The sequence below is a fragment of the Oryx dammah genome, unplaced genomic scaffold, assembly GCF_014754425.2.
Source record: "Oryx dammah isolate SB20612 unplaced genomic scaffold, SCBI_Odam_1.1 HiC_scaffold_26, whole genome shotgun sequence".
In the NCBI taxonomy this organism is placed as follows: domain Eukaryota; kingdom Metazoa; phylum Chordata; class Mammalia; order Artiodactyla; family Bovidae; genus Oryx; species Oryx dammah.
Genome location: NW_024070210.1, coordinates 25,188,884 through 25,202,276, shown reverse-complemented (window position 1 = coordinate 25,202,276; position 13,393 = coordinate 25,188,884). Strand labels below are relative to the sequence as shown.

General features: G+C 36.8%; 1 protein-coding gene across 2 annotated transcripts in view; it reads left to right on the top strand.

The window, feature by feature from the left end:
• Positions 1-13,393, top strand: part of FUT8 (fucosyltransferase 8) — a 316,809-nt gene that overhangs the window by 215,098 nt on the left and 88,318 nt on the right. For both annotated transcript variants that reach the window (XM_040226276.1, XM_040226277.1), the window contains exon 7: positions 9,188-9,302. In XM_040226276.1, coding sequence (XP_040082210.1) covers positions 9,188-9,302 — 115 coding nt within the window. The remainder of the gene's footprint in view (positions 1-9,187; positions 9,303-13,393) is intronic.

The window sequence follows — 13,393 nt, the reverse complement described above, 5'->3', positions numbered from 1 at the left end:
AATAAATACAGAGTAGAATATTATTATTACCTGGTATATTGATCTCAAGCATTAATATCATTTGATCTTTCAGTTGATGGTCATTCTAATGATTGTATGTGACCCTGCTCCATAGTAATACCATCACATTTACTTGATGCTTCTGATATCGTTGATCATGAATTGACCCTGGCCTCTTGGAAATAGCAAGAGGGAAATCAGCAGTTTAGAATGGTTATTTTTGTCATTATGACTTAATTTATGTAGTAGTTTTTAAGTTCAGTGCTTGGACTTATGATTTTTTAGATTTGGCCCTTAGTTTCTGAGGGTGTCATGGAAAGTTTTATCTTACCACCCTTTTTGCTTGTTCAGAAATACATGTCACTTAATCATTGTTGCTTTGACTCTTTTTGTCATCTTTATGGCGCCAGACACCAGTTTATGAAATAGTTAACCGGAGTTGCTTCTTTCTTATTTCAAATCATACCAATTATTAAAGGATAGGAGGGCTCACAGAACTGATGAGCTATTTCTCAGTTAAGTTGACTGAAACTATTGAGATGCAGCCTAGTAAAGTAGCAGTCTCATTGCTCCTGCCTGGTTTGTATCATCTCATTACCAGTAATTTGTAAAGCAGCTTTGCTAAGACTGAGAACAGCTATGTTTCCCAAATGATGAGTGATACTTATGACTAACTAAGCTGATTAGCTTTTTGCTACTATAGGGGAATATGTAACAAAAATACTTCAAATCAGGCAAGGGGTGTGATATCTGACTGGTTATAGGGGAATATTGGTAGGTTAATATCTCACAGTTTTATTTGATCAGAAATGCTAGTCAGACTAACCATTGTGGTCCAATAGCTTGTTTTTTTTCCTCTCTTTATAAAGTAGACTCTCCTCAACTGTCTTTGAAAGGTCCAAGAACTGAAATTTTCATTCTTGAATAGTTAAGTTTTGTGAACCTTCAAATCTATCATTCTTTGTGCTCTATTTTATTATATACATACACTTAATTTTTTTCACGTGTGTTTTGATTCTTACATGAAGCTGGAATGTAAATATTCTTTCTCCAGTTTTTAGTATCTTTAGGCAAAATGTTTTTGTATGGTTGTTTTCCTACTAAGGAATTTAGTGATATTAAATATCACTAGATATCACTAGGTACTATCTAGTGGTACTAGAACATTCCTCTTAATGTCCTTGGACAAAGAGAGACATTGTCATATGAAGTTACTCTTATTCAGCTTGTTACTGAATTTCTATCAGCCAGATTGTGATTCTCCATCTTCTGTAAGGGAACATTCTGTCCTGAAATAAAATTTGCATTGGAAGGAGAATCTGGTGGAAAAGTGTGTCTCATCTAGTGGCCCTAATTCTTGTTTTGCCTGTCCCCACCTTACATCTCCTTGGGTGTGGTTTCCAAGCTCAAAATTTGTTTTGACATTAAAAATACTTAACTTACTAAGGATATCCTATGTGCCAGTCACTGTGATAAAGGCTCTCTATTCATTTTCTTGTTTTATCAACATAACAGGAGATGCAAGAGACACAGGTTTGATCCCTGGGTCAGGAAGATACCCTGGAGAAGGAAACCCACTCCAGTATTCTTGCCTGGAAAATTCCATTGACAAGGAGCCTGGAGGGCTACAGTCCAAGGGGTTGAAAAGAGTCAGACACAACTAAGCACGCACGAGCAATATTTTGTGGCAAACCTCCTTATTTTATGAGCAATACTGTGTGGCAAACCTCCTTATTTTATAAAAAAGCTATACTCAGGCCTAGAGAATTTAGATAGCTTATGCAATTAAGTAGCAGAGCTGTTCTATCTAAATTTCTTTCTCTTAATTGCTAAATACTTCTCTCAGCTTTATTTTTCTCTTCCACACATGGAGATATAATTCCTGCAATAGTAGCATTGTGATGATTAAATGTGGGAAAATAAATAAAACACATTCCACAGTCACTAACACATTGTAGAATCTGGTAGACTGTAGTCAGACCTGCCCAAGGAAAGTCCCATAGAGGATATATATAGAAAATTCCTAGATCCTGCAAGGAAGGCACCATTAAGGGGAGATTGTTACAGTGCTAACAGGAAGAATTTCAGGGTCTGAAACCTAAACATAAGCCTAGTGGAGCTCACTTAACAAATAGCATAATTATTGCCCTGTGTTTTTATTGCTGCCCTTCTGGACTCCCCTCTGTCTGTGTGGGCTGTCGGAATGGTGGTATTCTAAATTCCTCCTGAGACAACATGGGACACAGTGGGAGCACTGTCTGCCTTTCTGTCTACTGGTCACAGTTTTATCCTTTGCACTGTTTTCTTCTGCCCCAGGAGCAAACCAAAGTATTGCCCCTGATGCATATTGACCTGTGGGTTAGGTTTCATAGTGTACCCTCCCTTAGTCACATTTGCTTTCAGTTTAGTTCAGTCCAGTCGCTCAGTTGTGTCTGACTCTTTGTGACCCATGAACCGCAGCATGCCAGGCCTCCCTGTCCCTTACCAGCTCCCAGAGTCCACCCAAACCCATGTCCATTGAATCAGTGATGCCATTCAACCATCTCATCCTCTGTTGTCCCCTTCTCCTCCTGCCCCCAATCTTTCCCGGCATCAGGGTCTTTGCCAGTGAGTCAGCTCTTCACATTAGGTGGCCAAAGTATTGGAGTTTCAGCTTCAATATCAGTCCTTCCAGTGAACACTCAGGGCTGATCTCCTTTTAATAAATGCCAGTTCTTTCACTTTGGACTTTTCTTGCTTGAATTACATCTTCTCTGCCAACCGTCTGGGGGAGAATCCCTCTTCAGCATTTTGAATCAGGTATCAACAATACTCTGCTTGTGGTTCTTCCTTGGCATAATTGAGAAAGACTTGAACATTTAAAAACAGTTTTGTGAATATTAATATGTATAAAAATAGGAAAATTAACAGCAAACATAAAGAATATAAATGTAGGCCAGCTTTGGAAGAAGCTGACAAATATCAAACTCTTGCTCTTAGAGTCACAGATGTTTGTCTCATCTGTCACTTATCTTCAGACGTGTGTATTCTACCCTGAAATGACCAGTGCTGTTCTGCTGGTCCTTTGCCTGGATTTGTATTGATATTTCCCAGGCTTTAATACCTCAGGACTTTAGATTCACCATCCACCTCCTAGATTTATGGTAATCTTCATAGTCAAAACCAAGTCAGCTAGATTATCCCAGCTTTTAGGACACTTCCAAGAGATTTGATTTTAGGATGGAGTCACTGAAAATCCAGAATTTCTGTGGAATGGTTTTCAGACACCATGTTTCCCAGTAATGGGCTGGGAAACTGAATCTTTCTATTTGATTGTCCTCATGTCTTTGGCTAACAGGTGACAAATTTTGCAGGATGGTAACTTATAAACATTATTGGATTAGCAAAGAACTACAGTTGACCCTTTAAAAAATGTGGAGGTTTGGGACACCAATCCATTGCACAGTCAAAAATTCACATTTTGACTTCCCCAAAATGTCACTAATAAATAGCCTTCTGTTGACCAGAACCCTTACTGATAACATAAACTGTTGATTAACCCATGCTTTGTATGTTGTGTATCAATATTACGTACTGTAGTCTTACAATTAAGTATACTAGAGTAAAGGAAATGTTATTAAGGAAATCATAAAGCAAATACATTTACAGTACTGTACTATATTGATACCAGAAGTTTATGTCCTCTGTTTACAAGATGAATTGTCTCTCAGTAGCTTCATCTATCGGAGAAGGCAATGGCACCCCACTCCAGTACTCTTGCCTGGAAAATCCTAGGGATGGCGGAGCCTGGTGGGCTGCAGTCCATGGTGTCGCTAAGAGTCAGACACGACTGAGCGACTTCACTTTCACTTTTCAGTTTCACGCATTGGAGAAGGAAATGGTGACCCACTCCAGTGTTCATGCCTGGAGAATCCTGGGGACAGGGGAGCCTGGTTGGCTGCTGTCCATGGGGTCGCACAGAGTTGGACACGACTGAAGCGACTTAGCAGCAGCAGCAGCTTCATCTATACTATTTTATAAGATACAAAACACGATAGGTATTATATATATTATAGTAGAAAGCAAAAATGAAAAGATAGCATAAATCTATAGCAATACATGTATTATACCTGTATTAACAATGATTGCTTTAAAGGAGGAATATAATCAATATAATTACTTTGTGGTAGCCTAGACTATACACTAATAAATGAATTGTTATAAAATTTTTATAGCAAACAGTTTTACAGTCATATACATAACACAGTATTAGAAATATTACATTTTTTTAAAAACCTATGATAATAGGCTAATATGCAGTTTCTCTAATTATGAAGAAGAAATACTCTATAATAATATAATTCTTTGAAAGCAAAGTTATGAAACAGTAAGAAAACTAGCATATTATTAATTTTATATTAAATATAATTCACTTTATGCCTATGTAAGCATGGATGAGTACCAGCATATATTTTACACATTTATGGTACATCTTTTTCTCAGTTTTGTTTTTTTTTTTGCTATTTCCATAGTATGTGGTTCATCTGTGAGTTTTTTCAAATCATCTCAAATCTGAAAAAATTTTTCCAATATTTATTTTTAAAAACCTGCATATAACTAGAATACTTTCACAGTTCAAATTGTGTTGCTGAAGAGCCAACTGTAGGTTGAATTTAAAGTCATTTCCTGGACTTGTCTTCTTTACGTGATGTGCATGGGGAGGCCAAGAAGAAACGATTTACAAAGCAAGCTCAATTTAGTTGACTCTAGAAATAGAGTGACTTATTTTGTGATTCTGACTGCATCATCATAAAAACTTAGTGTCTTTTTTTTTTGGTCTTTGGTCTCCTAGTTATGAGACTGGTTATTCCACTTTCTTGACAGAGATTGAGATGAATATGAATAATTGATTGCTAAGACAGTACTGATGTAGCTTGGTAAAAAACATTCACTTTTATGTTTTCTAATTTATTAAAAAATACAGAGATCAGCTTTCATTCCCAGTGGTAAAGTAATGATTTGATTACTATGACATGAAAGCATAAACCATGCCAATTTTTATATTTCAAAGAATTTCCCCCTCTAAATTATACCTAATGTAGTTTTACCTGCTTGAGACTGTATAGTGATTGTCATGGAATGTATTGCTATTTGTTTGTGCATATGTTTATTTTTAATGTAACGCCATGCAGAGCATGTTGAATTTCCTTTATTCCTTCGACATTTGCTGATAGACTGGTTATTTATCCCGCTGTATTATTACTTTTCCAGAAACAACACTGTTATTTAAAGTTGAGATTTGCGATAAAAATTGTGATTACTCCTATTTAATGGGTAGGAAAAAGCAAATGACCATGTTTGGATATGATGAAACCTATGAAATGTAAAAAATAATATGGGAGGAATGGAAAAGAGGCCTTATAAAACTGAGAAAATAATTTAAATAAAATTCAGGAACGCTATAACACCATTATAGTTAAAGACGTCTCCTGTTTCCATGATCAAGTCACACAGTTTCATACGAGTGGTGACTTTTCCCCTAGCAACTATAAAATGATATTGTAGGCTACGTGATAGTCCATAGGGGCCTCAGTTTTGTAATCTGAAGAAAACCTGAACCTCTGTTCAGTGTATAAGACTGTAAGTTAATTTCTTAGGGAGGCATTAAGTTGTAGATATGGTTTTTCCAACTAAAATTGCTCTTTCAATGAAAAGAAGTGTTTTGAATCTTAGGTTGGAATAATAAGTATAAAAATAGATAAAGCATCACGTATTAGATTCTTGCCCTATTTTTAAAGGGTAAACATGGAAATAGTCAAGCTGTGAAGTGTCCCGTGCATGAATAATGTTGACACATTGAACAAATGCCTGAAATGGTTCACAGATGACCCTGTTATTCCAAAACATTGTATAAAACTGTTCCACTCTTAGTTGTGTGAATATTCTAAACTGTAGCTATGATTTTGAATTTTTATGTGTATATTATTAATAGTTTTGCTTTATTCAAAGGGTCTATTACCAGATATTCTCTGTTTATTGCATGTCGTTCTGATGGTTTTCTATGACAGTAAATAAAACTTTAATTTTTCAAGTGGGCTGCCATTTCTTTGTCCCTAAATGATTTATCATTTAGTTAAGAACCAGGAATAAAAGAGAACTGAGGCTGTCATATACTCCTACAGAAGTCACAGTTGTTAAGGGCTTCATTATCTGTTAAATGAGTCCTTACTGATCAGTCCCTTTCTTCAGGGTGCTATAAAGCACTGACTGTTGGGTCATTTTTCTGACTGGCCATTAGTCCCACATATACAGTCATCCTCATACCCAATGGATCCGTCCTCTTAGTTGTAGAGTCATTCATAGGTCCTCCTCAGACACGGGTAAAAGCTCTGAAGCAACTCTCTGAGTCATTCTAGCATAAATAGCAATGTCTTAGTATATTTGGGTTACTGTGACAAAAATACCACAGATGCATAGCTTTTGAACAACAGAGATTTATTTCTCACAATTCCGGAGGCTGAGAAGTCCTAGATCAACATACTGGCTGATTTGGTGTCTGATGAGTGCCCTCTTTCTGTTTCATAGAGAGTGCCTTCTCACCATGCCATCAATGTGGCAGAGAGGCTAGAGAGTTCTGTTGGGTCTGTTTTATAAGAGCACTAATCACATTCATAGGGGCTCCACTCTCATGACCTAAGCACTTCCCACAGGCCCAGCTCTTGAACACCATTGCATTGGGCATTGTTTCAATGTGTACATTTAAGGGGACCACAGATGTTCAGTCTGCAGCAAGCAACCACCACATATATTATTACTTTGTTTATATTATCATTAATCCTTTAAAAAACTATGGCAGGCATTAAAAAACTATAAGGCAGGTATTATAATACTTATTTTAAAATGAAGTAACTATATCTCAAAGATGTCAAAAAAAAAAAGCTAGTAAGAGGTAAATCCCAAGCTGAGAGACCTATCTGGTTCTCAAAGCCTTTTCTCCTCTGATTTGGAATCTTTCTGATTTGCATATTTACAATGAATGGTGTCCACATTTTTGTACTCTGGACCCCTTACTTTAATATTTGTTGTATGTGTAACATACAAAATACGTTAATATTGTTTATGTACTCAGTAAGGCTTCTGGTCAACAGTAGTGCTATTAGTAGTTAAGCTTTGGGTGAATAAAAAGTTGTACGCTACTGTGTGTGGTGTGGGTACCCCTAATCTCTGAGTTTCTCAAGGACCAACTGTATACTTTTCTGATAGATAGAAATGAATGTCTAATTTTATAATTTTCAGAAACAAATAGTACGTACTTAATAAGCATTCTCTAAACAGAAGAGTTAATACAAAATATGGTGAAGGAGTAAAGCTGGAGTTATAACTAGTTAAGGATTATTCCCAGAAATTCTCTAGCACAAAATTGGATTTATGAAAGATAAAAATTATCAATATTATCTCATCTAAAATTCTTGAAGAATTTTTTTGCTACTTTTTCATTTAATTTAATTATCTATTCAAAATGTCTACTGGACATTTTCTATGTGATCAGCGCTGTTCTATAGGCTGATTTGTGGTGGTTGGTGGGTTTAAAAAGTACTCTGCTACCATGGAGCTTAAGTTCTAGAAGGTAAAGGAAGATAATAAAATAAGTAAATGATGTATATTAAAAGATGATAATTGCTTGGAGAAAAATAAAGCAGGGAAGGAAAAGAAAGAAAATTAAGGGATGTGATGGTAACTGGGTGTTGAATTTTTAAGTGAGAGTCTGGAAAGCCTTTTAAAACAGAAAGTGAGCACAGATTTAAGCGATATTTGGGTGAGTCATGTGGATGATATCCGGGAAAGCAGCATTCCAGGAGCAAGAAGAGCAAATGCAAAGGCCCTGAAGTAGGAACAAGGCTGACATGTTCTGGGGTTAATAACAAGATTATGTGGCTAAAATAGAGTCCACAGTGAGGATAGTAGTAGGAATGAGATCAAAGAGGTAAAGGAGGCCATATTGTCTGGGGCCTTGCAGTTCAAAGTAATAACTTCCAGTTTGATGAAGTGAGATGAAGAGCCCATTCATAAGAGCAAAGATATAGCATCATTTGACTGGCATTTTGACAGGATCTGGCTGCTGTGTTGAGAATAGACTGTAGAGATTGGCAAGCGTGGAAGCAAGGAGACCTGTTCAGAGGTTACTGTAACAACTCAGGTGAGAGAAGATGGTGGCTCAGTTGATAGCAGTGCCAATGATAATGCTTGGTCAGAACCTGTTTCAATATTTGCTGATAGGTTGTTGGGGGTTGTTAGAGAAAGAGGAGACTTGCTTTTTACTTTTCTTTATTAGTAAAGGTAAGTCATAGCTTATATTTAGTGTAATGTAAGTAAAACCATCTGCACCAGCCATCAAGTTTCTCTTACCTAGTATATTGAGCATTTTAGTTTACTTTGCAGGAAATTCAGCGTGTTTTAATTGACACTACCAATTCTATGCAGAATGGCAAAGTATCTTACAATCATTTTATTAGTTTAGACCAAGAATTGTCAAATTATGGGCCAAGGGCCAAATCTGGCTCATAGCCTGGTTTTGTGAATAAAGTTTTATTGGAACATACACACTCTTTTTTTTTCCTGCATATTGTCCATGGCAACTTTCCTGCTTCAAAAGCAGCAGAAACCCAGGAATCCTAAAATATTTACTGTCTGGCCCTAATAGAAAAATGTTTGCTGACCTTTGGTTTCAACTATTGTGTCAGAATTGTGCCAAGATTTTCCTCTCATCTTTTTCCAAGTATGAAGAGGAAATTTAAGAGGGGTCAGAAAGTGACAATAGAGGGAACAGAAAGGTAATATTCAAATACTGGCACCAACGTATTTCTCTCCCTTATGTTAATCTGCCTGTTTCTTTGCTCTGGATATCCACTTCTCCCTAATCTCTGAAGTGCTCTGTGTTGACATATAAGTACACATAACTGGCCTAGGGAAAAAAAAAAAAAAGAAAAAGATTTGTTTTTCTCAATAGTAAAAATTTACTGTAGGAATGAATCTTGGATGCTAGAAACTAAATTGTTGAATTTGATAGAAAATAAAAGACAAGTACCACCATCAGCGTGAGCATCAATCTTTATGAAGAATTTGACTCATCTTATCTTATGATTTTGCATAATCCTGTACAAATGAAGTACAAATAAGTTAGACCCCCATTGTTGTTTGGTTTTTATAGGTCTATAATGACGGATTTATACTACCTCAGTCAAACAGATGGAGCAGGTGATTGGCGGGAAAAAGAGGCCAAAGATCTGACGGAGCTGGTGCAGCGGAGAATCACGTATCTTCAGGTAAGAAGGTTAGGGTAATAAATAAATTCGAGTGGAAAATAGGAGGAGAAACATTAAAACTAAGAGCTGCTGCTGGTTTTTAGTTTTCCTAGCCCTTGCTTTTTGAAAGTATTTGTCCATTCATTTTACATATTTATTCAAAAAGACCGTATGTCATGCCTTGAATGGAATATAAAGATGGCTAAAACAAGATCCCTGCCCTAACGGGCTACTTCTGACACAGGCACACACAAAAACTATAGTGCAACATAGAAGTGTTGCCTATATGAGTTACGATGAAATGCTCATTGGAGGAAGATGTCACAGATAGCTTTGTGGAGAAGATATTATTTGACCGAGCTGTAAAGGATAATCATATGGGATTGAGACGTCCAGAAATGGAGAAGAGTGTACCAGCTACAGCATGCTATTTGCTGTGCTCATTCGCTCAGCTGTGTCCGACTTCAGATGATGTGAGTAAAGCTTCTACCTGGGAAAGAGCAGTACAGGAACCCAGTGAGAAACAGGATACTTCAGTTTGTCTGGAGTTTTGGTTGTGTGAAAAGGAGAGTTGGTAAAGGTAGGTTCAGGAGCCAGATTGCCGAGGTCCTTGTGTACAGGTTAAGCTTTATGGTACATAAGCGGCAAATGGTTGCCGAAAGATTTTATTTATTGCCTAGCATCATTATAACAACAAACAGGAAATATAAATCAAGGGTAAACTCCAAGTCCCAGGCCCTTTTAAATGTTCTCTCTTCATTTTGTGTGTGTGTTTTCTTCTAGTTCTTACTTACATACTTACCCAGTCTTAAAACGTTTGTAAAGACAGAATTGATTTACTTTTGAATTGTTTTTTGTTTTTTTTTTTGCTTAATATACCATAAACCTTTTCTGTTTTAGAGTCACAACCTACGTTTGAAAAATTTGTGTACATAAGAGAATCATGATAAGAGTAGTGCTTTAGTTATACTAATCTGAAAGGTAGAATTTTGCTTGAACTGGATTCATTGGCAGAGACTGGAAGGAGACTGTTTAGGACAGGAGTCCCCAACCTCCAGGGGCTTCCCTGGTGGCTCAGCAGTAAAGAATTCGCCTGCCAATGCAGGAGACACAGGTTCAGTCCCTGGGTCAGAAAGTTCCCTGGAGGAGGAAATAAAAACCAACTCCAGTATTCTTGCCTGGGAAATCCCACAGACAGGGAGGAGCGTAGTGGGCTGCAGTCCATGGGTTGAAAAGAGTTACACAACTTAGCGACTAAAACAACAGCAACTCCAACCAGTACCTCCTGTCATAGGTTAGAAATAAAGTGCACAATAAATGTAATGTGCTTGAATCATTCTGAAACCATCTCTCCTCCCCCTGGATCCGTGGAAGAATTTTCTTCCACTGAACCAGTCCCTGGTGCCAGAAAGGTTGGGAACCACTGGTTAGGATATAAGGACAATATTGCAGGTGAGAAATATTGAGGTGTGTGGCAGTTTGCATTGGAAGAGAAGAAAGGAATTTGAGAAGATCGAATAGATAAGCCTTTCCAAGAGGCTGAAGGACCTGAAATGACTGGGCTAGTGGGGTATTATTAATTGAAAAGAAACTTAATAAAGTTAGAATGCAATCATCAGGGGGAAACAATGAATTAGTAAACAGAATTCTGTAACACTCCAAACACTTGCAGTTGGGATGATCCTCCCCATCCACTTCTGGTGATAGTATGCTTTCTGTGTATACTCACTCTGTTTCCCTTTGAAAAGTAAGGTGTCTTATAACAGCGAAGTAATAGCCAGTGACTTTATTTTGTATATTTTAAGATGCACATTTTCCTACACTTAAATAGGAAAAAAGTAGAAAATCAAGTGCTTCAAGAGATCATTAAAAACAAAACTGATCTTGGCATGCTGTCTTGTCTCATGCCCCATGGCCATTCATCAGAGGTGTCTGCAGAATGAGCAACACTTGCCTCCTGTAGGGAAGAGGTAATTATCTCCTATCAACTAGAACCTCATTCAGTGAACTATAAACAGCTGGTGGTGCAGAACTATCATCCTCATTTAAAATGGAAATAACTATGGTTTCTGAGTCTCTTCCATTTCCACATATTCATTAAGTTTTCACCCCACGAAAGTTATTTAAACTATGATTTGGCCATACTTTAGCTCCCCTCACTGTAAGGAGTACCTACCACTTGCTCTAGTTTCTTTTTTCCTCTTGGTTTTTAAGAGGCCAAGTGCTCTCACTGGTAGCATGAAGTTCTTCTTCGTGTGCGGTTTTCAGTGGTTCTGTTTAGAGAATTTCACTTGTAAATCACTTATAGCAAAGCATCATTTCACATGGACCTAACTTTGAATAGGTATTCAAATATTACCTATTTTAAAAATTCTTGTTTTTTTGCTTTTCTTTTATTTTTTTTCTATTGGAAAAGAAAATGTGATTTTTTTTTTAATATTCAAGGAGATGGGGAAAATCTCAATAGGAAAAAATATATTTTAGAAAAAATATTTTTCTTTAATTATTTAATGAATTTATGATCATTTTTTTCCATTTTTAAAGAACTATGTTTTTAACATATTATTTTTTAGAGGTTAAAGTTGCCAGTCACTCAGTCTTCAACTTCTTTGGATATAGGTGAATAAGTGTCCTCTCTCCCATCCCAACAAAATTAAAGATATATATTTGTAAGGAGGACTTGCCCAGTGGCTCAGCAGCAAAGAATCCACCTGCAATGCAGGAGATACCAGTTTCATCCCTGGGTTGGGGAGATCCCCTGAAGAAGGAAATGGCAACCCACTCCAGTATTCTTGCCTAGGAAATCCCGTGGACATAAGAGTCCAGCAGGCTACAGTCCATGGGGTCATAAAAGAGCTGGACATAACTGAGAGACTAAACAAGAACAGTAAATCATAAGGAATCTTTCTCTGACTTGGATTTTTATTCCTTTAAAAAAAGAATGATTTGGGGACTTCCCTGGTGGTCCAGTGGCTAAGACTCTATGCTCCCAATGCAGGGCCTCGGGTGCCAGGGGGGCGGGCCGGGTTCAATCCTGGGTCAGGGAACTAGATCACACAGGCTGCAACTAAGACCAAATAAATAAACAAATAAATCATGATTTATCCCTGGTTTAACTTAATGGATTAGAGAATTAATCAGAATAGTTGAGCTATTTATACAGATGTTTTAGAGTGATTGCGTTTTTTCCCATTACATCTTTTCTTGGTATTCAAATCTATTGATGTTTCCATACTATTACTTTTAAGCCTTTTATTACTGTTAAAAGGATATTTAAGCAACTTAGATTCTGAAAGACTTCAATAGTGCTTAGAAAATGATAAGTATACTAGGAAGTAAAGCTAAAAAGGGGGATAAAGGACAAGGTCTTTAACTTTTGGTTCAGTTCAATTCAGTCACTCAGTTGTGTTCAACTCTGTGACCCCATGAACTGCAGCACGCCAGGCCTCCCTGTCCATCACCAACTCCCAGAGTTTACCCAAACCCATATCCATTGAGTTGGTGATGCCATCCAACCATCTCATCCTCTGTCATCCCCTTCTCCTGCACTCCGTCTTTCCCAGCATCAGGGTCTTTTTGGTACCTATATTCAAAATAAAAACAAGCACTTCATATAACTTATAGATGGAGATGTTAGAAGGCTTTCCTTCTTTAGCCCATCAGCCAGCTATTATATAAAGATGCTAATATTTTTTATCTAAGTAGAAAATAATAACAAAAAGGTACAATAGAAACAAATATTTTCAACATTTTAAATCTCTGGGAGATTTTAGTCACTGAAATATCTTGCTGTAGTCATAAATAATTCAGATAATTTTATAATTTACTTTTAATGGTTTGTTTGAATAGGTGAAAACATTTTCAGTTTTACTAGATTTTTACTTATTAAACTTGTGACTTCTCATTAACACAACAAGAATTTTTTTAAAATCCTGATATATTTAGGTATAATGCAAGACCTAGTACAAATAGAAAAAACCTAGATTAAACCCCTGTCTTAATCCATAATAGGTTTCATTTTAAAATCTAAGCCTTTCTTTCTGCAGTTCTCCAGTCCTCTGAATTGAGCAAATATCCATTATGTCTCATGAAGATCCTGCTTGACTCACAGT